The sequence below is a fragment of the Lutra lutra genome, chromosome 6 (assembly GCF_902655055.1).
Source record: "Lutra lutra chromosome 6, mLutLut1.2, whole genome shotgun sequence".
NCBI classification, from domain to species: domain Eukaryota; kingdom Metazoa; phylum Chordata; class Mammalia; order Carnivora; family Mustelidae; genus Lutra; species Lutra lutra.
This window is the reverse complement of record NC_062283.1, coordinates 34,101,656-34,124,753: the sequence shown is the minus strand read 5'-3', so window position 1 is coordinate 34,124,753 and position 23,098 is coordinate 34,101,656. Positions and strand designations below refer to the sequence as shown.

The 23,098-nt window shown below is 46.7% G+C and overlaps 1 protein-coding gene across 2 annotated transcripts; it reads left to right on the top strand.

The window, feature by feature from the left end:
- The first annotated feature begins 1,115 nt into the window (after positions 1–1,115).
- Positions 1,116–21,343, top strand: TCP11 (t-complex 11). Of its 2 annotated transcripts, none has more exons than XM_047732935.1 (10): positions 1,116–1,308; positions 1,626–1,763; positions 4,534–4,630; positions 10,517–10,637; positions 17,186–17,406; positions 18,366–18,502; positions 18,773–18,990; positions 19,083–19,264; positions 19,994–20,157; positions 20,877–21,343. In XM_047732935.1, exons 2-10 carry the CDS (start codon positions 1,640–1,642, stop codon positions 21,107–21,109), a joined length of 1,497 nt encoding a protein of 498 aa, XP_047588891.1. In that variant the 5' UTR covers positions 1,116–1,308; positions 1,626–1,639; the 3' UTR covers positions 21,110–21,343. The 2 variants fall into 2 exon arrangements, with proteins under 2 accessions (XP_047588891.1, XP_047588892.1); XM_047732936.1 differs by having other exon boundaries at positions 21,075–21,339.
- Positions 21,344–23,098: the final 1,755 nt, after the last annotated feature.

Here is a 23,098-nt window from a genome sequence, read left to right as displayed (position 1 = left end):
TATTGAGGGAGGGAGGAAGGAAGGGAGGTGGGAAGGGTTAAGGGAAGAAAGCAAGAAGGAAGTGTTCTTATGCCTCTTCGTAATCTTCCCTTTCAAAACGCATGAGTTGGGGCGCCTGGGTGGCTCAGTGGGTTAAGCCTCTGCCTTCGGCTCAGGTCATGATCTCAGGGTCCTGGGATAGAGTCCCGCATCGGGCTCTCTGCTTGGCGGGGAGCCTGCCTCCTCCTCTCTCTCTACCTGCCTCTCTGCCTACTTGTGATCTCGCTCTGTCAAATAAATAAAATCTTTAAAAAAAAAAAAAAAACGCATGAGTTGTGCAAGAAGATCCACATCCCACACTAACAAGGCAAGGGTTATAATAACTTGATTTCTTACAGGCAATACTTTCATCTTATGTTTCATTTTCCTTTTTTTGAGCAAGCGTTTGTCGTAAGAGATCAAGTTAGTTAATAAAGAGGGATAGGAATGTAAGCAGTGGATGCTTCCTTTTCATTTCCAGCCCCCAAAATGCAGGTTTTGAAGGGGAGAGTGGTCACTCCAGGTCCTCACATCGCTCCAGGGGCAAGAGGGCAGACCCGAAACCAAGACAAGCCCGAGAGCCGGAACCAGGGGTAGTAGGTCCAGCCCAAGAAGACCCCAGGCCGGGAATTCAGTGGAAGAGCCTCTGCTGCTGCCCCGCCCACACGCCTCCACGGACCCGCAGGTGGCAGGGGGTCTCGGTTTCCACACCTGCAGAAATGTTAGCATGGCCCCGCTCTCTTCAGGTGCCTCGGGGGCGCTAACAAGAAACCACCCGCCTCGGTGAGGTTCTGTTCCTCGGGCTACAGGAGCAGGCTGAAGAGAAACAAATCACCCTGTTCCCTCCCTCCCTAAGTAGCTCCAGGTGATCTTTTTCGTGGGGGTGGATGCCAGGCGGAGACCGCCCCCAGCGACCACGTAACTCGAGGCCGGAGGGGCTTCGCGCCTACGACGACCCAGCACCAGCCGGCCCGCCTGGGTCCCAGCCGCGCGACAGGCGGCGGGGTGGGGGCGGGGGAGACTGCCGGGTGGCCACGTGACCCCACCCGTTGTCCCGGGAGATGGCCGGCGCTTTGTTCTCAAAGCCCCGACTCTCCCACCCGGCGTATCCTGCGGGGCGAGCCGTGGTGCGCGCGGGGTCTATCCGGCCGGCTCCGCGCGGCCGCCGGGGCCCTCCCGGCCGCCCGCTGCCCCCCCCCGCCACCCCGCCGCGGTTGGTACGGCCCGCGCCTCGAGGCTGCGCGGCTGTGGCGGGAACCCCAGAGCAGGCGGCAAGTCGCCAGGGAGGAGGTGAGCGGCGCGGGGCTGAGGCGCCGAGGGCTCCCTCTGCTGCCGGAGAGGGCGCAAGGCGAGCGTCCTGAGCGTGGGGGCTGCCCCCAGCGCCGCCCGGGCCGGACCGCCTCCTGTTTGCGCGCCCAGAGCCTGACTCCAGGGACCCCTCGGCCCTCCAGGCTCCCTTGTCCCGCCTGTCCCTCGCCCTGACGCTGCCCACCCTGCGCTTTTGGTCTGGTCGAGCCCGGCGCGCCGGGCCGGGCTCCGGACCCCCGGCGACGGTGGGAGACACCCTTTCCCCGACGCCAACGGCGCGTCATTTCTCCCCAACCCAGATTCCATCCGCAACATGCCGGACGTCGAGGAGAAAATGCCCCTGAAGGACCCAGGCGACGCACAGTACCGGTCCTGCAAGCCCGAGACCTCAGCACCGACCCGGGAAGACCGGAGAGACCCCGAGGACCACCCCGCCCGTAGGTCCCGTCGCCGCTCGGGGGCGCCCAGCCCGGGGCAGGGCGGAAGAGGAAGGGCCTGCCGGCCTCTCGGTTTGCCCTTCGCCTGGTCTTCCCCCGCCCCAGTCCCTGCTCCCCCAGGCCCTAGGCCCCCTGTGCACCCGAAGGTTGGTCCAGGAGGGAGAAAGGACTTGGGCCGGATTACTTGAATCTGACAAAAGACATTTTTTTTAATCTGACAAGATTTGAGACCAAGCTCCTTCACCGCCTTAATTGTAGTTTGAATTTGTAGGTGGAAAATGGCGGACACTTGGTATACTTACTCTCAGAGAACCCAAGTGGCCCTCGGTGGGAATCACTTGGCGCTTCATGGACTTAAGAAGTACGGCTGGTCTGGGCTTCTGTTCTCAATCTCCGTACTTTTATGTTCCTGTTGCGTCGCAGGTCTCTTCTATGCTTTCGTAGGTCAAACTTCGCTGGGACTCATCCAGCATTTCTCTTCTAGTAATCTCTACAGAATTTAAAACAGGCACCAGTCTGAAGACCTGTTCACGTGCAAGAGTTTAACTCGAGTTAAACTCGAAGATTAAAGTGTGAAAAATTAGTTCCAAGGCCCGGCTACTCTGAGGTTGAATTGCACTTTTCTCTTGTGGCCACATGGGGTCGTTGCCGGCTAACAGAATGGCCCCAAAGTGGCAAATTGGTGCATAGAAATTTATTTAGATAGAATGAACCTGATGTGGGCTTGAAAGCCAATTTTCTGTAAATACGGTGTAAACAATTTAATTCTTCGGGAGGCTATTTAGATGAATCCGTAGGTAAAACAACCCTAAAGTGAGTAACCAAATTGCCTCTTCAAAGAAAAAAAGAATTTGACATGTTGTAGATTAGGCTGTCTTGGTTCAGTTACTGTATCATGTTGAAAATTTCTTTGTCCTTGGGATTTGGATTTTAAAAATCTACTTTAGTTGCCTTTTCCCTCGAATTTCTCTTTGGGCCCTCCCCTTTCTTGATTTTTACAGCTGTTGGGAGTTATCTAGTACCATGGTACTTGTGAGCACCAGAACAGTCTTGTCAAAGTAGGATCTGAACTTCGACTTCTTGTATTTGGAAAGTGTTTCTGTGGGTAATCTTTCCCTCTGTCCTTCAGTAACCTGCTATAACTCAGTTTCCCTTGGAAGATTTTATTTCTCATTTCGCATTAGTGAGTTAATGGATTGTCTGTTTACATGTTTGACTGTGTTTTGCCATTTTGGCTGAAACCAAAGGCTTCCGAGAGGCTGTAAAAATAAAGGGAACATCAGCTGTCCACTTAAGGTTCAATTCATCTTTCTGTTTACCAAAGCAAGGGCTCAGTGGCTTTTGGTAAATTTGCAATCACCTTTTACCTATAGATTTTTATTTTATTTTATTTTTTAATTTCAAAATAGTTCAACTTTGTTGAAAACTAAAAAAAAAAAAGTGAATGCCCACATTAATTCTGCCATATTGCTCTCTCTCTATAAATATGTATTTTTGTCCTTTTATACTGAAAGTTAGGGTCATGACTTGACTTCTAAAAACTTCATCATGTATCTCCTAAGTAAAGGCATTCTGTGTAGCCTCTTTTCTACAATAACTTTTTCCTTTTTACATTTTGAAATCTTACTTATGGACAACTTAAACGTTTATAAAAGTAGAGAGACTAGTACAATGAGCCACATTTACTCATTACCCAGCTTCAACAGTGACCAACTCATGGCTGATCTTCATTCATTTATATCCCCTCCATATCTCGGAACCAGATATTTTTCTTGTTGAATTATGAAGGGCTATTGAAAGAGAATGAGAAAATATGTACTATGTGCAACTTCGTTCCACATACCAAGTGATCATTAAAACTATTGTGCCTGTTTCGTGAGAATGAGCTCAGCTGGGTCTGTAGTAAGAACTTAGAGCATTGGGTCCCAAATGTTAGTACTGGTTTATGACAGAATTCTTCACAATATTTAGTGAAAGAAAATAAAGATGTAATGAGTGTTTCCTAAAGCTAAATCGATTCAATGTAAAGGACTCCTCTTTATTCTGATAACTTTCTGTTTTTGAGGGGGGAGGAAGGGGTGGAGTTTTTGGTTTTGTTTTTTTTTGAAGGTTAAGCTGTTCTTTTATGAAATGATGTTTTGGTGGTGATAGAGTGGATTTTTTTTATTTGCTTATCTGCGGTTCACACTTGGCAAAACAACGTGGGCAGGTCGTCATCAGTTGCTCAGAATCTTTGGAAATGTCAGTAACCTACAAAATCCTAACACCTGGGAACTCCTGCTTTTTGAGACCAGGTGACACTGGTGCCATTCAGTACCATCAATATGGAGAATTTAACTTTCGTCAGAGTCAGGAAAAGGAGAGCAGAATCAGAATACCCTTAGATAAATGCTTATGTTTGCAAATCACAAATTATTGTTTCTTTGCTGCTTTAATTATTATTTTACTTTTCAAGAGAAAGGCTTGTATTTCATTTTTGTTATTTATAAAATAGCTTCTTTGTCCTCCCTCACCCCCATGCTGGACTACGCTAGGCACTGGACCCAGAGTTCAGAAAACCTAAACTACTAGAACGGTCAAATGAGTTGGTGTGAGATCAATTTGATGAATCTCAATTTGGGGCCTACTCACAATGAGTCTATGAAGAACATAGAAATTCAGAATGACTTGTGTCCGCCATAAGTTCTTTTTTTTTTTTTTTTTTGAAATGGAAATATAGTTGTTGTTAACATTAGTTTCAGGTGTATACCTGAGGTTCTTTCTGTCACAGGTTTGATAGGTACAGTTGACGATGTTTCTAAGCCGAGCAACAAGATTGGAATGAATCATGATTTCCACGTGGAAGAAAAGGTTTCCTCTCCAAGCAGGTACCAGCTCTTCTGATTTTTCCATTTTATTCATTCTGGCATAGCTATTTAGCACTAATGGCTTCTGACCAGACTTGAAGCATCTTTTTTTTTTTTTAAGATTTTATTTATTTGACAGACAGAGATCACAAGTAAGTAGAGAGGCAGGCGGAGAGAGAGGAAGAAGCAAGCTCCCCGCCAAGCAGAGAGCCCGACGTGGGGCTCGATCCCAGGACCATGACCCAAGCCGAAGGCAGAGGCTTCAACCCACTGAGCCACCCAGGCGCCCCAAAGCATCTTTATTTAATAATCCAATTGAGTCAGTAAAACTGGGGGGGCGGGGATACAGTTTTTGAATATAAACCTTAAGAGGGCTCAACAACTTAAATAGAAGGGTAATAATTATTAGTATTAGAACGTCAGGAAGCAAATGTTATTTAACTAGTAAATAAGCCAAAGTAGTAATTATTGGAATGTTCACTTTGTGACCCCCCCCCCCCCCCCGCCATCGTTAATAATAAAATATCAGTAGGGTGGATTTCACAACTTCTCTGATAAATGTGGAAGAAGTAGCCTGTGGTAGCTAGCTCTTGTTGCCATCAAGTTATCTGGGAACTTAGTAGCTGAAACAATGTTCATTATCTCACAGTTTCTCTGGGTCGGAGATACGGGCACAGTTTACTTGTGTGTCTCTGGCCCTAGTTAGTGTGTTGAGTACTAATCAGAGCCTCCCTTAGCTCTGAGCCACATAGCAGCTGGCTTCCCTCTCTCAGAGTGAGTGAGAAAAGAAAGGTGTGAGAGATGGTGCCCAAGACAGAACCCGCAGTCCTTCTGTTACCTCATCTCAGAAATGACATCCCAGTACCTCCGCTACATTCTGCTTGCTGGAAGGTAGACCCTAAACCATGCCCACACTCCTGGAGATGAGGTTACCCCAGTGTGAATATCAGGAATCCTAGATCTTTGGGGTCATCTGATCAGTTACCTGCTTCATAGCTCCTTCCAATTACTCTTTTAAGTGGCCACAGATGAAATAGGCACAGATAGAATATGAATTTTTTTTTAAGATTTTATTTATTTGAGAGAGAATGGGTGAGTGAGAGAGAGCACAAGCAGTGGGGAAAGGCAGAGGGAGAAGGAGAAGCAGACTCCTTGCTGAGCAGGGAGCCCAATGTGGGGCTCTACCCCAGGACCCTGGAACTTAGTAGCTGAGCCGAAGGCAGACCCTTAACTGACTGAGTCACCCAGGCACCCCCATAAGTCAGTTTAACTTATGAATCAGGATCAGAACTCTGTTCATAAATAATGCTCTCCCACCACCATCAAGCTTCACTTTGATTCTTAGTTATATTGACATTGTAACAAGGGAGCACCATTTGGGGAATATGAATTGAATGGCTCTGCTGGTTTATTGGCAGTTAAATCGGTAAATTCAATGTCAGATTTCAAAAAAATTTCTAATTTCCCACCAATAGATCAATGAGGACAGCTTGTGATCAACCAGTTTCCTTAAATGCTTTTGTGATCTGGCAGCCTCAGGGAATTTGTTACTCAAGTGCCATTGTTTATGGCACGGAGTTCCTGCCCTCTTCATGCTCTGATGTGCCCATGCCTGGTGCCACAGCTTCTGTGTGACCAGATTTTCATGAAAACCCACTTCTCCTAACACCTCCCTCACTGCTTAGATGGGTTTTATGGCAACAGGAGAGGAGAAACAATTGAAACTGGAAAAGTGAAGGTCTGCTAAAGGGACAGTAACGAGGGAATTGGAGGGATAGGTAGAAGAGAGAAGAGAGGGAGAAACGAAGCAGGAGAAATAGTACCAGTCACAGCTGGATTTTCATGTAAGGTCATGCAGAATTTTATCAGGAGAAAGGTTGAAAACAGCGTTTGACCTGACTCATTTTTGGCAGTTGCCTCTCCTTTGTGCATAGGATGCTGTTAATGATGATTGTGTACTCCGAAGGGAAATCCCGTGTTTGGGCATTCAATGATCAGGTGTATACTGAGTCCCTATGTGGCAGGCAGATGCTGAGTGCTGGGGATAGTTAGAGATGTAGCTGTAGATAAACAAGGCACTGTCATTGCTGTCAGAAGTTTTTGTAGGGGGGACAGTTGAATAGCAGAAGAGACCCATCAGTTCACTCATAGTTGTTTGTAAAGAGTTTCATGAGAATGCTCAGTTGCTTAAGGAGGGTCAGAGAAGATCTGCCTGTGGAGGAAGACTTGAGTTGCTTATGAAACCTTGAGTCAAGTCTTAGAGGAGGAATAGATGTTGCCCAGATGGTCTAGGTGGGAAAGAATGTTCCCAGCAGAGGAAACTATGACAGAGGCAAGAATATGGTATGTTTTTTATAAGTACCTTGGTGTGGGCAGCTGTATAAAATGAGATAGAAGGAGATAAACTAGAAGAGGAAGCAGAGCAGGGTCCTGTAAGTGAATTATGTTGCTGGTGAGGGAAAGTCCCTAAAAGACTTTACAGGAGCAGGGCATCGTGGTCAGAATGGAATTTCAGAAGTCCTTGATTTTAGAATGAATTTGTGGAGAACAAATAAGAAAGGGACAAGACTGAGAGCAAGGGGATCAGTGAATGGACTATAGTAGTAGTCCAGGTAAGAGATGATGGGAGGTGGGGATGGATTCCAGAGGCATTTAAGAAGCACCGTTTGTGGAACTTGGAGATGGATTGGATAGATAGGATGAGGAGAAAGAGTTGAGAACAATTCTAATACACCTTACACCATTGGTCAGATTATAGTTGGTTACCTCTGATAACCTCTGATCCGTTACCTCTAATGATTGAGGCTGGTGTGTTGGGAGAGGAACTTTGACTTTTTGTTTTATTCATCTTCGTATTGCTTGCTTGTTGTTTGTTTTACATGGCACATACATTACTACTGTATTTTTTAAGGGGGGGATGTTTAATTCAAGAAAACCAGTAGCTACTTGGCAATGACTAGGTCTAACATCAAACTTTTCGAATGGTTCTTTTTCTCTTATGAGTTTCACTGCAGGTTAGAGACATCATTTAAATAAACTTTGAGAGGAAAATTAATTCCTGTCATTTCCTTTCTTAAAATTAATACACATTTAAAAAAAAAAACTAGTTTTGTTTTACAGAAAAAATGATTGGAAAGTACAGAGTTCCCACAGAGCCTGTGCCCTGCAGGACACAGATTCCCCCATTGTTTTTATCTTCTAATAGTGAGGTCATTTATTAGAGTTGTTGATCTAGTATTAATACATTATTATTAACTCCAGTCCATAGTGTACCATTGAGGTTCATTTTTGTATATTCCATAGGTTCTGAAAAATGTACAATGTCATATATTCACCATTTTTGTATCATACAGAGTGATATCACTGCCCTAAAAGTCCCCTGTGCTCTGTTTGTTCACCCTTTTCTTCCTGCCCCATGAATCCTTGGCAACCATGGATCTTTTTACAGTCTCCATTGGTTTCCAGAATGTCCTATAGTTGGAATCATACAATATGTAGCCTTTTCAGATTGGCTCCCTTCATTTAGCAATATGCGTTTAAGATTCTTTTATGTCGGGGCGCCTGGGTGGCTCAGTGGGTTAAAGCCTCTGCCTTTGGCTCAGGTCATGATCTCAGGGTCCTGGGATCGAGCCCTGCATCGGGCTCTCTGCTCAGCGGGGAGCCTGCTTCCCTCTCTCTCTCTCTCTGCCTGCCTCTCTGCCTACTTGTGATCTCTTTCTCTCTGTCAAACAAATAAAATCTTTAAAAAAAAAAAAAAAGAAAAAAGATTCTTTTATGTCTTTTGGGGTTTGATAGCTCATTTCTTTTTAAGGCCGAGTAATAGCCCATTGTCTAGAGGTACCACAGTTTATTTGTCCCCTCACCTACAGAATGTCATCTTGATTGCTTCCAAGTTTCAGCAATTATGAATAAAGCTGCTATAAACCTTCCTGTGCAAGTTTTTTGTGGACACAAGTGTTCAACTCATTTGCTTAATACAAAGGACAGTCTGGATCATATGACAAGAGTCTGTTTAGTTTTTTAAGAAGCTGGGGCAGCTACGATTTTGCATTCCCACCAGCAATGCATGCAAGTTCTTAGAGTTGCTCCACAGCGTCTCCTGCATTTGGTGGTGTCGGTATTTTGGATTGGGCCCCTCTCGTAGATATTGATGGGTATGTCATTGTTAGTTTAATTTGCAGTGCCCTAACGACAGGATGTTGAGCATCTTTTCATAGGCTTATTTGCCATCTGAATGATGACTTTTGTGATGTGTCTCTTCAGATCGTTGCCCATTTTAAAGTTGGGTTATTCTCTTCTTTTTGAGTTTTAAGAGTTCTTTGTATAGTTTGGATACTAGGTTTTTTTTTTTAAGATTTTATTTATTAGAGCAAGTGCAAGCATAAGCAGGAGGAGTGGCAGCGGGAGAGGGAGAAGCAGACTCGCTGCTGAGCAGGGAGCTTGACCTGGGGGCTCCCTCCCAGGACCCCAGGATCCTGACCTGAGCCAAAGGTAGACCCTCAACTGACTGAGCCACCTAGGTACCCCATGGATTCTAGTTCTTTATCAGATATTTGTTCTGCAAAGATTGTGCTTTTTGTCTTTTCATCTCTTAACAGTGTCTCTGTCAGAGTACAAGTTTTTAATTTTTTTTTAAAGATTTTATTATTTATTTGACAGAGAGAGAGATCACAAGTAGGCAGAGAGGCAGGCAGAGAGAGAGAGGGGGAAGCAGACTCCCCACCAAGCGGAGAGCTGGATGTGGGGCTCGATCCCAGGACCCTGGGATCATGACCTGAGCCGAAGGCAGAGGATTTAACCCACTGAGCCACCCAGGTGCCCCTCAAGTTTTTAATTTTAATGGAGTCCAGTTTACCAGTTTTTTTCTTTCATGGATCATCATGCTTTTGATGTTGTATCTAAAAGGTCATTGCCAAACTCAAGGTCAGCTAGTTTTCTCCTACATTATCTTCTGTGTTATCTACTTCTTACATTTAGGTCTGTGATCCGTTTGTGGAAGGTATAAGTCTATGTCTAGATACACTTTTTTGAGTGCGGAGGTCCAGTTTCTCCAGCCCCACATGCTGAAGAGACTATCCTTTCTAAATTGCCTTCGATTCTGTTTTTCTTTTGTTTCCTTAAGATTTTGTTTATCCATTAGAGAGAGAGAGAGTGAGAAAGAGCATGAGAGGGGAGAAGGTCAGAGGGAGAAGCAGACTCCCCATGGAGTTGGGAGCCTGATGCAGGACTCGATCCCAGGACTCAAGGATCATGACCTGAGCTGAAGGCAGTCGCTTAACCAACTGAGCCACCCAGGCTTTGATTCTGCCTTTGATTCTGTTTTTCTTTTTTAAGGAGAAGAAATGTCTGATCTTTCTGGCCTCCATGACTGGCTACCTGGTAGGACCCCTGATATTGGGAATATAGGAGAAACAGGTTTGGAAGGGGAAGATCCTGAATTGAGTTTTAGACCTGCTGATTTGGAAATCCCTATGGATATTTGAGTATTATCAAAGAAGGAAAATCCTTGTCTAGATTTTAGGACTTTAAGAAAGTAAAAGATCCTTTTGTTCATGGCTATGTGTATGCATAAATGGCAAGTAAGTCATATTACCTAGGCTAGATGCAAATTGGTGCTAAAGCTGACCTGATCTCCCTGGAGCATTCTTCCTCCTGCAGAGGGAGGGCTACTTGAAATCATGAGGAGCCCTTCTAAGAGATTTTGGTCATGCCCTTGACATCCGAGTCTGAGCCCAGCTTGTTCAACTTTGCTGCAGTCCAAACATAGTTCCTGGTCTTTTCCTGTCAGTATGATGGTCTTGTTATTGGTGGTCATATTAAATGCTGTTTGTTTGGGCCTTAGGAGATAATGACCTTCTAACAGTTTTTGGGTAGAGAAAGTAATTTGCTCATTTAACCCTCTTACAGTTTGGAAGGCAAGGTCAAGGAGACAATGCACAATGCCTTTTGGGACCATCTCAAAGAGCAGTTGTCAGCTACTCCCCCAGACTTCAGTTGTGCTCTTGAACTTCTGAAAGAAATTAAAGAGGTGAGTGACCTATCTTCCACCTGTAGATGTAAGTTTCCTAGACATCCCCAAAGTCATTGGAATGTCAGTGGCTAACAGATCCTAACTGAACATGGTCCACGAATCAGTGAAAGTCTAATCCATAGACAGAAATCGCACAGTAGTTTCAACAAGGAAGTTTTAATATAAAAATTATAACGTGGAATTGAAGAAACCGCTTTGAGCTAATAAGTAGTGAAGAAAACTCTAAAGTAGACAAAAATATCAGACGGAGAATATGCCAACCCCCCAGGACCTCCAGAGAGAAGACGCAAGGATTCGGAGAGGGCGTGGCTGTGCCGGGGAGGTTGTTGACCTGTGTGTGCTGCTGACTAGCATGCAGGGGCCAGGGCTGCAGCTGCTGTCCATGCGGGAGCAGCCTGACATCAGACCCAGAGCCCCTTGCTCTGCCAGAGCCAGCTTCTGGCCAGGCTGCACAAGCATACTGCTTCATGCCAAGTTAGTATTTCAGAATCAGGAAGAGAAGCTCTTGCCTCTTGTGATATCTTTGTAGTATGTGGTGGGTACCCCTGAAAGTGACCCCCCAGTGATCCACACCCTTGTATAATCCTCTCCTTGAGCATGGACGAGGTCTGTAACTTGCCTCTAAGCAGTATGCCAGGGTGCTGGGATGTTGCACCTAGAAATACATTTCACTGCAGACTAGAGAAACCCTCTTGCCGGCCTTCAAGAAGCAAGACAGCTGTGCAGTGATCTGCCCCTGCAGAGGGTCCTAGGGCAGGGAAATGCAGCTGGCCCCTAGGATCTGAGGGCAGCATCCATCTGTCAAGTCCACAGCTGTAAGGAAATGAATTCTGCCAGTGATCTGAATCAGCTTGGTAGCCAAGTCCTCCCCAGTCAAGCCTCCAAATGAGAATGCAGCCCAGCCAACACCTTGAGTGCAGCCTTGTGGGAGTCTGAGCAGAGGACCCAGTGAAACTGCGGCTGGGCTCCTGCCCCACAGAAATTGTGAGCTAAGAAATGTATGTGCTGTTGGAAGGCTCTATCTTTATGGTAATTTGGTATGTAGCCCGGAAAACGAATTGTGCCCTCTACAGATGAAGCTTAACCATTGTGCCACCTGCTGAAGGAAGAATATCTAAAGGACTCCACTCCATGTTCTCAGAGCAGAGAAGAGAATGATGGATTTGGACCTGAGAGACAGTAAATTGGTAACTGTCACATTCCCCGACTTGGGCTGCTTAGCTTCTGGATGCACCCATCTACACACATTTCAGTTTTTGAAAAGATCTCTATTTCTACTTGCTCAGATAGAGTTGTCTTACAGGTTCTTGTTCTTTCCATAAAACAAGGAGACTCACAGCTCCAGCAGCTACTGTGCTAGTTGCTATCAAATTCAGTCACGGTGCCACTGAATATTCTGTTACTTAAAGCCTAATTGTAAAGTTAACTGCCAGCAACCAATCTGTAAAATGATAGTGGGAAGAGGAGGAGAGAAGAAGAAATAGGTCAGCATAGACAAATAAACCCGTGCCTGTGCCAGGCAAAGAGAAAACATAGAGTCTTTGCTTCTGTACTTAGTCACGTGGCTATGGTGGACCTGCATGGCTTCCTTCTATGGTTCACTCCTTATTTCCCTCGTCCTCAGCCCAAGCAGCCTCAGCTGATGGGTTTCTTTACATGCCGAAGTGACCCAAACCTTCACTGCCAAAGGGTCTTGAGTCCTTTAGCATTTTGCTACTGCTGTTTGCTTGCTGTGGTTTTCCAGTAACCTTTATCACCGGGTGTGTAAGTACCAAGGGGGAACCTCAGGATCATTTACTCTAGCCACTAGAATAACTCCTTTTTCATACTCTTGGTACAGTGGTAAAAGGAGCCCAAAATGACTAGGTACAGTGTCCTCTTCTCATTCACAGGGACCAATGCAAACGTACCTCCCAAATCGGCAGAGCCCAAAGTAGGCAGGATGGGCAATAAGTATTCTGCAGGTAGGTTAGTAGGTGTAAAAGTAAAAGGAACCAGTCCTGCTTCCACCCCTTGATTCCTAGGACTATGTTTTCCAGCTTTGGGAAACAGCACAATATAATGGTCTTTGATTCAAAGAATATATTGCATCTTAAAGGTGCAACATCTTCCCTTCAGGATAGTGTCCCTCAACTCATGTAATCGAGTCTTCAGTAGACTATTCCACTTTTCAGTTAAGGCCTGTTGATTTAGGGGTACACAGGTATGAACCCGTTGCTGCACCTCCTTTGCTCTGAAATGCTCCGTGATCAGATGCAATGGTATGCAACATGCCAGGGCCGGGATGATGAGTAAGGCATTCTGCAAGGACAGATGTTGGGGCTGATTGGAAGCACTGCAGACAGAGAAGACCAATCCGTATCCAGAATACGTGTCTGTTCCAGTGACGGCAAGTCTGCCCCCTGCACAGCGGAAGCGGTTTAAAGAGATCACCTACTGCCAGGTGGCCGGCTCATCCTCTCTGGGGAATGGCGCCATATTAGCGGCTTAGTTGTTAATATCTTTTAGGATTTTTATAAAATTGTAAACATGCATAACAAAATTTTTACCACGTTAATTATTTTCTTTTTAAAGTAGGCTCCATGCCCAACGTAGGGCTTGAACTCACAACCCTGAGATCCAGAGTTACCTGCTCTACCAACTGAACCAGCCAGGCGCCCCACCATTTTAATTATTTCTAAGTGTTAAAATTCGGTGGCATTTAAGTACATTCACAATATTGTGTGACCATCACACTATCCATTTCCAGAATGTTCTTATCTTCCCAAGCCGAAACCATACCCGTTAATGGTAACTCTTCATTTCCCTTCCTCCTCCAGTTTTCTCTGTTATACCTTTTATCTCTGTGTGTTTAGCTACCCTAGGCACCTCAAATAAGGAGAATCATATATTTGCCCTTTTGTATGTGGCAAATTTCACCTTAGCATAATGTTTTCAGGCTCAATCTGTGTTGTAAACAGGGGTCAGAATTTCATTCCTTTTTCAGGGCCCAATAAAATCCCACTGTATGGATATATTGGGTGGGTATATTGCATTTTATTTATCCGCTTGTCTATTGATGGGCATTTGTGCTGTTTTCACATTTTGGCTACTGCGAGTAGTACTGCTGTGAACATTCCTATACAAAGATTTTGTTTGAACACCTGTTTTCTGCTCTTTGGAGCATATGCCCAGGGGTGGCACTGCTGAATTTGAGAAGCCACTGAGCTGTTTTCCACAGTGGCTGCACCACTGTACATTCCTGCCAGCAAGGTATGAGGTTCCAGCTTTTCCACATTTTCCCGATGCTGCTTTTTGTTTGTCATTATAGCCACCTTAGTGGGTGTGGAATGGAATCTTGCTGTGCTTTGGATCTGTGCAGCCCTGATGGCTAGCAGTGCTAAGCCCCTTTCCCTGTGCTTATTGCCAATATTTTGTGTTGTCTTTGGAGAAAGGTCAGTGGGAGTCCTTTGTCCATTTCCAAATGGGGTTGTTTGTCTTCTGTTATTAAGTTGTAAGAGTTCTTTATGTATTTTGGATAGTAGCCCCTTGTTAGATGATTTGCAAATATATTCTCTCATTCCGTGAGTAGTCCCTTCACCCTCTTGATGGTGTCCTGTACACAAAAGTTTCTCTCTTGATGAAGTCCAGTTGATCTAGCCTGTTCCTTTTGCCTTTGGTGTCCCGTCTTGCCAAATCCAGGATTATGAAGATTTATCCCCTTATTTTTTTCTATGAGTTTTAGAATTTTAGCTCTTCTGTTTAGGTCTTTGATCCATTTTGAGTTAATTTTTTTAAAGATTTTATTCATATATTTGACAGAGTGCACAAGCAGGGGGAGAGGCAGGAGAGGGAGAGGGAGAAACAGGTTTCCCATAGAGTGGGGAACCTGAGTGAGGGGAGAAGCAGAGGGAGAGGGACCCTGGGATCATGACCTGAGCCAGAGGCTGACACTCAACCGACTGAGCCACCCAGATGCCCCAAGATAATTTTTTTTTAGAGATTTTCTTTATCTGAGAAAGAGTGAGAGAGCACAAGTGGAGGGTGTAGGAGAGAGGGACAAGTAGACTCTGCTGAGCAGGGAGCCTGATGCGGGGCTTGATCCCAGGAACCTGAGATCATGACCTGAGCTGAAGGCAGACACTTAACTGAGCCACTTAGGTGCCCCAAGTTAAATTTTTTATAAGGTATAAAGGGTCCAACTTTACTTTTTTAAAGATTTATTTATTTTAGAGAGTGGGGGGGGAGAGGGAGAAAGAGGGTTTTTGTTTGTTTTGTTTTGTTTTAAGATTTTATTTAATGGGGAGAGAGAAAAAGCATGAGCATGGGGGAAGAGGGAGAAGCAGACTCCCTGCTGAGCAGGGAGTCCAATGTGGATCCCAGGGCCCTGAGATCATGACCTGAGCTGGAGGAACTTCCACTCTGTGAGAAGCTTGTTTTCTCCCTCTTCTTGTACCTCGTGCCGAGTGAGTCAAGCAGACTCTGCACTCAGTGCAGAGCCTAACACGGTGCTCAATCTCATGACCCTGAGATCATGAACTGACTCAGATGCTCAACTGACCCACCCAGGTGCCCACCGACTTCATTCTTTTACTTGTGGATACCCAGTTTTCTCGGCACCATGTGTTGGAGAAACTGTCCTTTTTCCATTGAATGGTCTTGACATTGTTTTCAAACGTTATTTGACCACATCTCCAGGTTTTATTTCTGGGCTCTCTATTCTAGTCTGCTCTGTAGGTCTGTCCTATCTCTGTATGTGTTTGGTCTCTGGACCCTTTCATCTGGCCCCAGATGGCTGTGGGGCAGTCCTCATCTCATGGTTAGGTGGGCCTGACAGCGCATAGTTCCTCACGGGAAGCTCGGGTCACACAGCCACCCCACGTCTTCTGGTAAGGTGTTTACTTCTGCAGAAGTCCAGGAGCAAGCCAGAAACTAATTCTCAAAAGGCAAATAGAGATTTGCGGAAGAGAACATAGATTTGCCCTAAATCCTAGAGGTCTTGCTATGGTGCTCTCTTCGGCACCTGCCAGAGGCCCGTGTCGGGGTACCTTTACTTGCCGTGTACACACTAAGTGTCACTGAATCTGCTGGATCACACAGCCCAGATGGCGTCGCAGCTTGTGTGCGGCCTGGTTTGGCTGCAGGGCCTGGTCTTGCCGGGCTTCCCACTCGAGACCGGAAACCTTATGAGGGACTCTAAATAATGAGCGGGGCCGGCCCAAACTTGGATGCAGTGTGTGCTGCCTCAGCAATCCAGGAAGGCCTGTGAGCGGCGTGGGTCTCTCTCTGTGGCAGGTGGTTGGCGGCTCAGCCAGCCGTCTTCTCCACGGAGGCACTGGCTTGACAAGGTGCGGACCACCGAGGCCTCGCGCCTTCACTGAGGTGACAGGCCACGGACACCCTGTGGGGATTGTCTGCCGGCCTGTAGTTGCACACTGCCCTAAGGCTTCTAAAGGACTCATGCAGCCCCTCGTGAGGTCCAGCGGGCCGCGGCCTTTTGTCAGACCACCACCAGGGGCGTGGATTTCCTGTCAGGGCCGCTCAGGAGCGGGAGCCCTTGGTCACTGGAGCCAAGTGACACGGTGTCGGCGCTCCCCCAGCCAGGCGGAGGGCTTCTTCCCTGTAAGGCCTAGGAATTCTCTCGCACCCCTTCTGCTAACGAAGCTTAACGTGTGCCCGGCCGTGGAGGAAAAGCAGCTGGAGGGCTTGGCTCCGTTCTCACGGGGCATAGGCCCTGAAGGGCAGAGTGGGCGCTGAGAGCCTCCAGCCCGGACCACGTATAGTTTGCCATTTTAAATAGAGCACAGAGAAGCTGAAGAGCCGGGGATCTTGCTGTGACAACACACTAGTCATCGAACACCCACCCCCCCACACACATACATGTTCTGTATGTTACAGAGACAGAGATGAATAAGAGAGTCTGTCTCCACAGAGAACTTACATTTGGGGTTAATAGGCTATTTCCAGTACCTCTTAACTGTTCCTTGGCCTATTTCTTTCTTGCCCTCTGAAGTAAAATTATCTTAAAAAAAAAAAAAAAAAAAAACCTGCATTGGGGTGCTTGGGGGGCTCAGTTAAGTGTCTGACTCTTGGTTTTGGCTCAGGTTGTGATCTCAGGGTCATGATATTGAGCCCTACATTGGGCTCCATGCTCAGTGTGAAGGCTATTTGAGAGTCTTTCTCTCTCTCTGCCCCTCCCTCCATCACGTACGCACTCCCTTGCGTTCTCAAATAAATTCCACTCTTTAAAATTTAAAGTATCTCATCACCGTGTGACGTATGTATTTTATATTTGTTGTACTTTGCATATCTTTTCTCCACACTCCTTGATGTTACTTGTCTCCTTATCTCCTTCTGCCTAGAAAACGATGCGCCATGGCTGTATTAATCCCCTAAAACCTCGAACTCTCATCGGCCTCTCAATACAGATAAATCATATTTTCTGGAAAATTTAGGGACCCACTTCTTGGCCCTAAAAGACAGTCTTTGGCCAAAGGGTTGTGCATTAGAGAAGGATTGGGGCTCCACACAGAAAGCAACTGCCTTTGATGTTCTCTCCTGGGCAGATCCTGTTGTCACTGCTGTTACCGCGTCAGAGCCGCCTGCGAGGAGAGATCGAAGAAGCACTGGACACAGAGCTCCTCAAGCAGAAAGCAGAACACGGGGCCTTGAATGTCTCTCTTCTCTCTAAGTACATTCTCGACATGATGACTCTGCTGTGTGCACCTGTTCGAGACGAAGCAGTGCAGAATCTGGAGAACATCACCGACCCTGTTCGGTTACTGAGGTGCGAAACTTGACTGCTGTCCCTCGAAAACCCACGTCAGCCCCCGGGCCAGGACAAGTGGGGCCAGACACGCGATTGTAGCCCCATCTTGGTTGGCTCTTCCCTATTGAAGACCTGATCAATCTTTCTGTCCTTGCTGACCTATTAGCTTTATCTTTTTCAGCCAAAGATGACCTTAGTTTGGTTGTGCCTCCTATATAAATACCGTTCTATCATAAAATGTTAGAGTATGTGATCCTTCCAAGGAGTTCAAGCATCCTTTTCCCCGATTTTCTCATTGCAGTTTACACAGTGTGAGGGGAGAGGGATGGCAGGTTATCCCTATTTAACAGCTGTAGAAACTAAGACCCAGGAAGTTAGAAAAGAAAAGAAGAAAAGAGTGGCCCAGAAATTGCTTCAGATATGGCATCACCTATAGTCCCACTTCCCAGAAAGATTCGTTAGCATACCGGTGTGTTTCCTTTTACTGACTCTACCTTTTAAAAAAAAAAAAAAAAAAGATAGAATGATCGTATGGAAAGAGAGCTAGCCTGGAGGCTTAGAGGTCCGGAGACTTCTGTTTCTCATTCTGCCATTCACTTACTCTAGGCCTGGGGTCTTAGTCACAGTGCATTTTTTGTAAATTTAGGACATGGGACTTTTTTTTTTTTTAAGATTTTATTTCTTTGTTAGCGTGTGTGCATGCGCACGTGCATGAGTAGGGGAAGGGGCAGGCAGAGGGAGAAGCAGGCTTCCTGCTGAGCAGGGAGCCAGACTCAGGACTCGATCCCAGGACCCTGGAACCATGACCTGAATTGAAGATAGACACTTCACTTACTGAGGCAGCCAGGTGGCCCGGAGGTGGGACTTATTGTAATGCTCCTCCTCACTCTGGAAAACAGTGATTTAATGACACTTTCTGTGGGGTCCCCTCTCACTAGATTTCCTTTCATAATGTATTTTATTTTCTCTTATGTCAGAGGGATCTTCCAGGTTCTGGGCCTCATGAAAATGGACATGGTGAACTATACGATCCAGAGCCTTCAACCCCACCTGCAGGAACATTCCATCCAGCATGAACGGGCGACATTCCAGGAACTCCTCAATAAGCAGCCAAGTATGTAAATAACTTGAGGGCCAGAGTGAGAAGATGGGATCTTGTCTGGGTCTGACTTCTGTGATGTTAGAGAGTGCTCTGTCTCTTGGGAACAGAAAGTTTCTTCCTCAGGTAGGACGAGGGAAAAGGAAGAGTTATCTAAGACAGACCCCCTTCCCCCAAGCAAAGCATTTATTTATTGACCAGGAACAAATCTTAAAAAGAACCTTAGTCTTGAAGCTTTAAGGATGTGGGTGCTAAAGATGCTTCCCCGCTCTCTTCCTGTCCTAGGCCTCCTTGACCACACCACCAAGTGGCTGACCCAAGCAGCTGTAGACCTCACCACGCCACTTCCGATTTGCCTGGACATTTCCGACTCCACCACCATGGCCTGCTCCTCTCCGAATGAGACAGTCAGCAGCCCCGAGCCCCTCAGCCCCACAATGGTGCTGTCCCAGGGTTTCCTGAACCTCCTCCTCTGGGATCCTGAGAATGAAGAGTTCCCTGAGGTGGGCCCGAGGAGGGAATCGCCTTGTTCTGTATCTGGGACCCCCGTCTGGACCCTCCCCTCCTGACAGCCTGTTCTTGCCCTCTTCCCCAGACGCTGCTGATGGACAGGACCCGGCTTCGGGAGCTGGAGTCCCAGTTGCACCGGCTGACCCTCCTGGCCTCAGTCTTGCTGGTGGCCAGTAGTTTCTCTGGCAGTGTTCTGTTTGGCTCACCTCAGTTTGTGGATAAGCTGAAACGTATAACCAAAGACCTGATAGAGGAGTTTGACTCCAGGTGAGCTGTGTAGAGCTTTTCTAGAGGAATGGTCACGTGTGCTTTGAAGACGGAGCTAGGTAACAAATGATGGCTTACATCCCACCACGGGCCACAAAGACTGGAACCATCCACAGGGATTGTTGATATCTTTCTATAATGGTCTTGATACTTCTGACAAAGTTAAAGCTCTCCTCGAGAAAGGGTAGTCTGGAGGGTAGTTTACTACAAAATGAGTCATGATCTTGTTTGCTACAAAGCAACTATTCTCTCCTTGAGGGGATGCCAGTGGTATATCTGAGGTATATCTGGGAGTCGATCAGTCAGCGATGTTAATCGAGCATCTGTGTGCAGGGTGTCACACCAGAGGAAAAAAGGAATCAGAAGGCTAGGTTACTGTATTTGGTGACAGGACAAATGACCATGGAAAATGTCCAACAAAGTCTTAAAAATGCATATACATATATAAATAAACTCCATGGGGCTGAAGAATTGACACCAAACTTATCCAGGGTGGATTTTATGGTTTATCTTATTTTCTAAGAAGTAGAACATGGTGTCATATCTGAGAATAGTTGGGACGTGGATAGCAGTGAGGGCGCTGAGCCTGCCCGCTGGGTTCTGCTGCTACCAGGGACTGGGGTGAGGGCAGGAGAGGGGCTGCGAGTCTCCCTCAAGTGGGCCCAGCTTCTGGTGTGGAGCTTCCGAGGCCATCCTCTGGGTGCCAGCTTCCTCTTCTTCATGGTCTAGGCCTGAAGAGGCTATGCAGACTGTGAGTGAACAGGTGTCTCAGGAAATCCATCAAAGCCTCAAGAACATGGGGCTTGCTGCTCTGAGCAGTGACAACACAGCTTTGCTGATTGGACAGCTCCAGAACATTGCCAAGAAGGAGGACTGTGTCCGCAGCGTCATTGGTGAGCATGCATGTTGGGTGGCACAAATGTTTTGGGGAGAGGTACATCCCATCCCTGGGAGTTAGTCACTGAACCATTTAACAGTGAAAAGCAGGGTCATTGGGCAAGTTGCTGTTCAGGCTGTAGTTTTTTTCAAAATGCTGGGTTGAAAATATATTCCTTTCAGTTTAGAGAGAGATTCTGGTTGTAAGGAAGGTTTGTACCCAGGAATTTAAGACTTCTGGTTAGGAGATCCTGTCCACCTAACCTGATTAAGTCATCTGTGGCCTTCTGGGTCATTTTCTGATTGTAGTCCAAGTCATGACATTTACCCCCAACCTCCCAGCAATAAGAAGCTGGAGCTGAATTGGCTGGAGGACGTGTTCCCACAGCAAGGACTCATCCCTGGGAATGGAGGGCATGAACTTGACCTTGCTCTTAACCTCAGCCATCTAAAGAATAGGTCTAAGAGCCTCGTGGTAGTTTCTCACCAGGATCTATCTACTTTGAAGGTTTAAGTCCTCTTTTGAGTAGTCAGAAATTTACTAGCTCACTCGTTTGTGATCTTTGCCTTGTCCTTGGGAGCGAAATCAAAGCCTCCTTCCTAAACAGAGTGGATGTTCTTATCTCCAGGTGAGTGGGTGGGCTAGTCAATACCTCAGTTAGCTTAGAACTGGAGTGAGTAGAGCAGAGGGGCTAGGCTGCTCCCTGAAAGTCGTTTGCTTCTTCCCCACTCACAGATCAGCGGATCCATTTGTTTCTCAAATGCTGTTTGGTCCTTGGTGTGCAGCGGTCCCTGTTAGACCTCCCCGGAGGCCTTACTGTCATTGAAGCAGAACTGGCAGAACTGGGCCAAAAGTTTGTCAGCCTAACACATCACAATCAGAAGGTGTTTGGCCCCTACTACACAGAGATCCTAAAAACCCTCATCCCTCCAGCCCAGGCCCTGGAAACTGAGGTGGAGTCTCTGTGACTGCATGGACTCCAAGCCCCGGCCCCTCGGACCCAGGCGAGCGCTCGGCATGCTCCTGGGGTGATCTCACCAGTGACCATCAGAGCAGGAAGCCCTCTTCCCCTCCCGAGGGCAGTCCACCAGGGCTGAAGTGAGCAGCATGTCAGCAGCAACTGGCCCAAACTCATTCACCAATAAACTTATGGACTGCAAGCTGTCCTCCGCTCTTCCTGTGCCGCAGCTATGTCTGGGCCCCGTGCTCTGGGCCCCCAACTAGCCGAGAAGCAGAAGACCCCCAGTGTGCCCCCATGGGCTAGGAGCTCCCTTTAGCACACAGAGCTGAGAAGCCAAGACACTCAGGTGCTAGCATTATTTCTCTAAGGGTAAAGCATTTCTCTGAGGCTCTGAGAAGCCTGTAAAATTATCCAAAGTATGAGTAGAAGGGCTTCTCTGGAAGTCGCAAATTTATTTTGTCAGTTGGCGCAGGCTTGGGCATGGTTGAAAAAGTTTTTGGAAACTTCATTTCCAGGACCAAATTCTCCTGAAGGTTTCAAATGATGCAGCAAGCAGTCAATAGAGTAGCGGCTGCTTCTGTGGCGGGTCTGCAAGGGCGGGGCTGGGCAAACAGGCGGCAGGGAAGTGGGTGTTGGCTGCGAGCAAGTGTTCTGCAGAGCGCAGTCTCTGAGCTCAGGGGATTTCTCTCTCCATTTGCCGGAGGGGAGGCTTGGCCTGTTTGGTCAGTGACTGACTCTCATCAAGTCTCTTGCTCGTCCTGGTCTCCAGCTGCGTGAGCTCCCTGGCCCTTCATCTCTAAGCTTAGATACCCTTCTCCGACAGAGGTGACGTGGGCATTTAGAAGTGGTACTGCTTCCATCCGGGACTCCGTTGGCAGTTGGGGGTTGTGAGCTCGTGTTGGCATCACAAATGAGAGAGGTTCTGGGAAGGGCCTGGGCATGCCTCCTGGCATCAGAGAGATCCCACCCATCCTCCTCAGGCTGACTGCCACAGACCAGCTCTACCTAGTAGAGCCAAACGAGGATAAGGTTCCATTTAGATCTGGCCCTTTCTAAATAATGGACAAAAGAAAATGAACCTTCACTTATGTGCTCTCAAGGTAATGGGAAGAGAAACAATGTTCTCAGCATTTGGGGAATGGAGGGGGCCGCCTGGAATACACAGAATCTGGGAAGAATGACAGAAGGGATATTTGAGTTCCATCACCCTCGGGTTTGTTCCTAACTGACTTCTTTTCCAGAGAGATGGGTGACACAACTGGGTTAGCAGTGTGGCCACGACCAGAAACCCTGGAGGGCCTGGAAAGGCATCCTCAGGATGGGGAAGCCCAGAAAAAGGGCATGTTTGAGAAGTAGTGAAGCTTGCCTAGATGGATTCTCTGATTTGCAATGATTAATTTGAATTTCTTCAAAGTCCACATTTTGGAAGCCGCTTTATCTTAGAGGTGTGCTGAAGGGACCTCTGTGAAAAGGACTGCCTGGGTCGTGGGTGCAGACACTGTGCTTACAGTAAAACCTTGCTTTATACTTCATAATTAAAATCTGGAATGATCCATTTCTTAGAAATTTCAAGTTGATTTTCTTGTGCTTCCACACTGAGGAGACAGGGATCCTGACCTCCATTTCATCCTGTTCATGGCTTGAGGTATATATTTAACACTAAGGGAAAATACACATAATATAAAATTTGCCATCAGTGACATTTAGTATATTTACAATATTGGTCAACTATCACCACTGTCTACTTCTAGAACCTTTTCATCACTTCAAAGGAAATCACATACCCATTAACTTTTTATTCTTCTCTCCCCCAAGCCTCTGGCAGACACTACTTTGCTCTTTGTTTCAACAAATTGTCTTTCTCTCTTTTTTAAAAGATTTATTTGAGAGAAAGAGAGTGTGTGTGCACATGAGTAGGGGTGGGGCAGGGGGAGAGAGAGAATCCTGAGCAGGCTCCCTGCCGAGTGCAGAGCCCAACACAGCAGGGCTCAGTCCC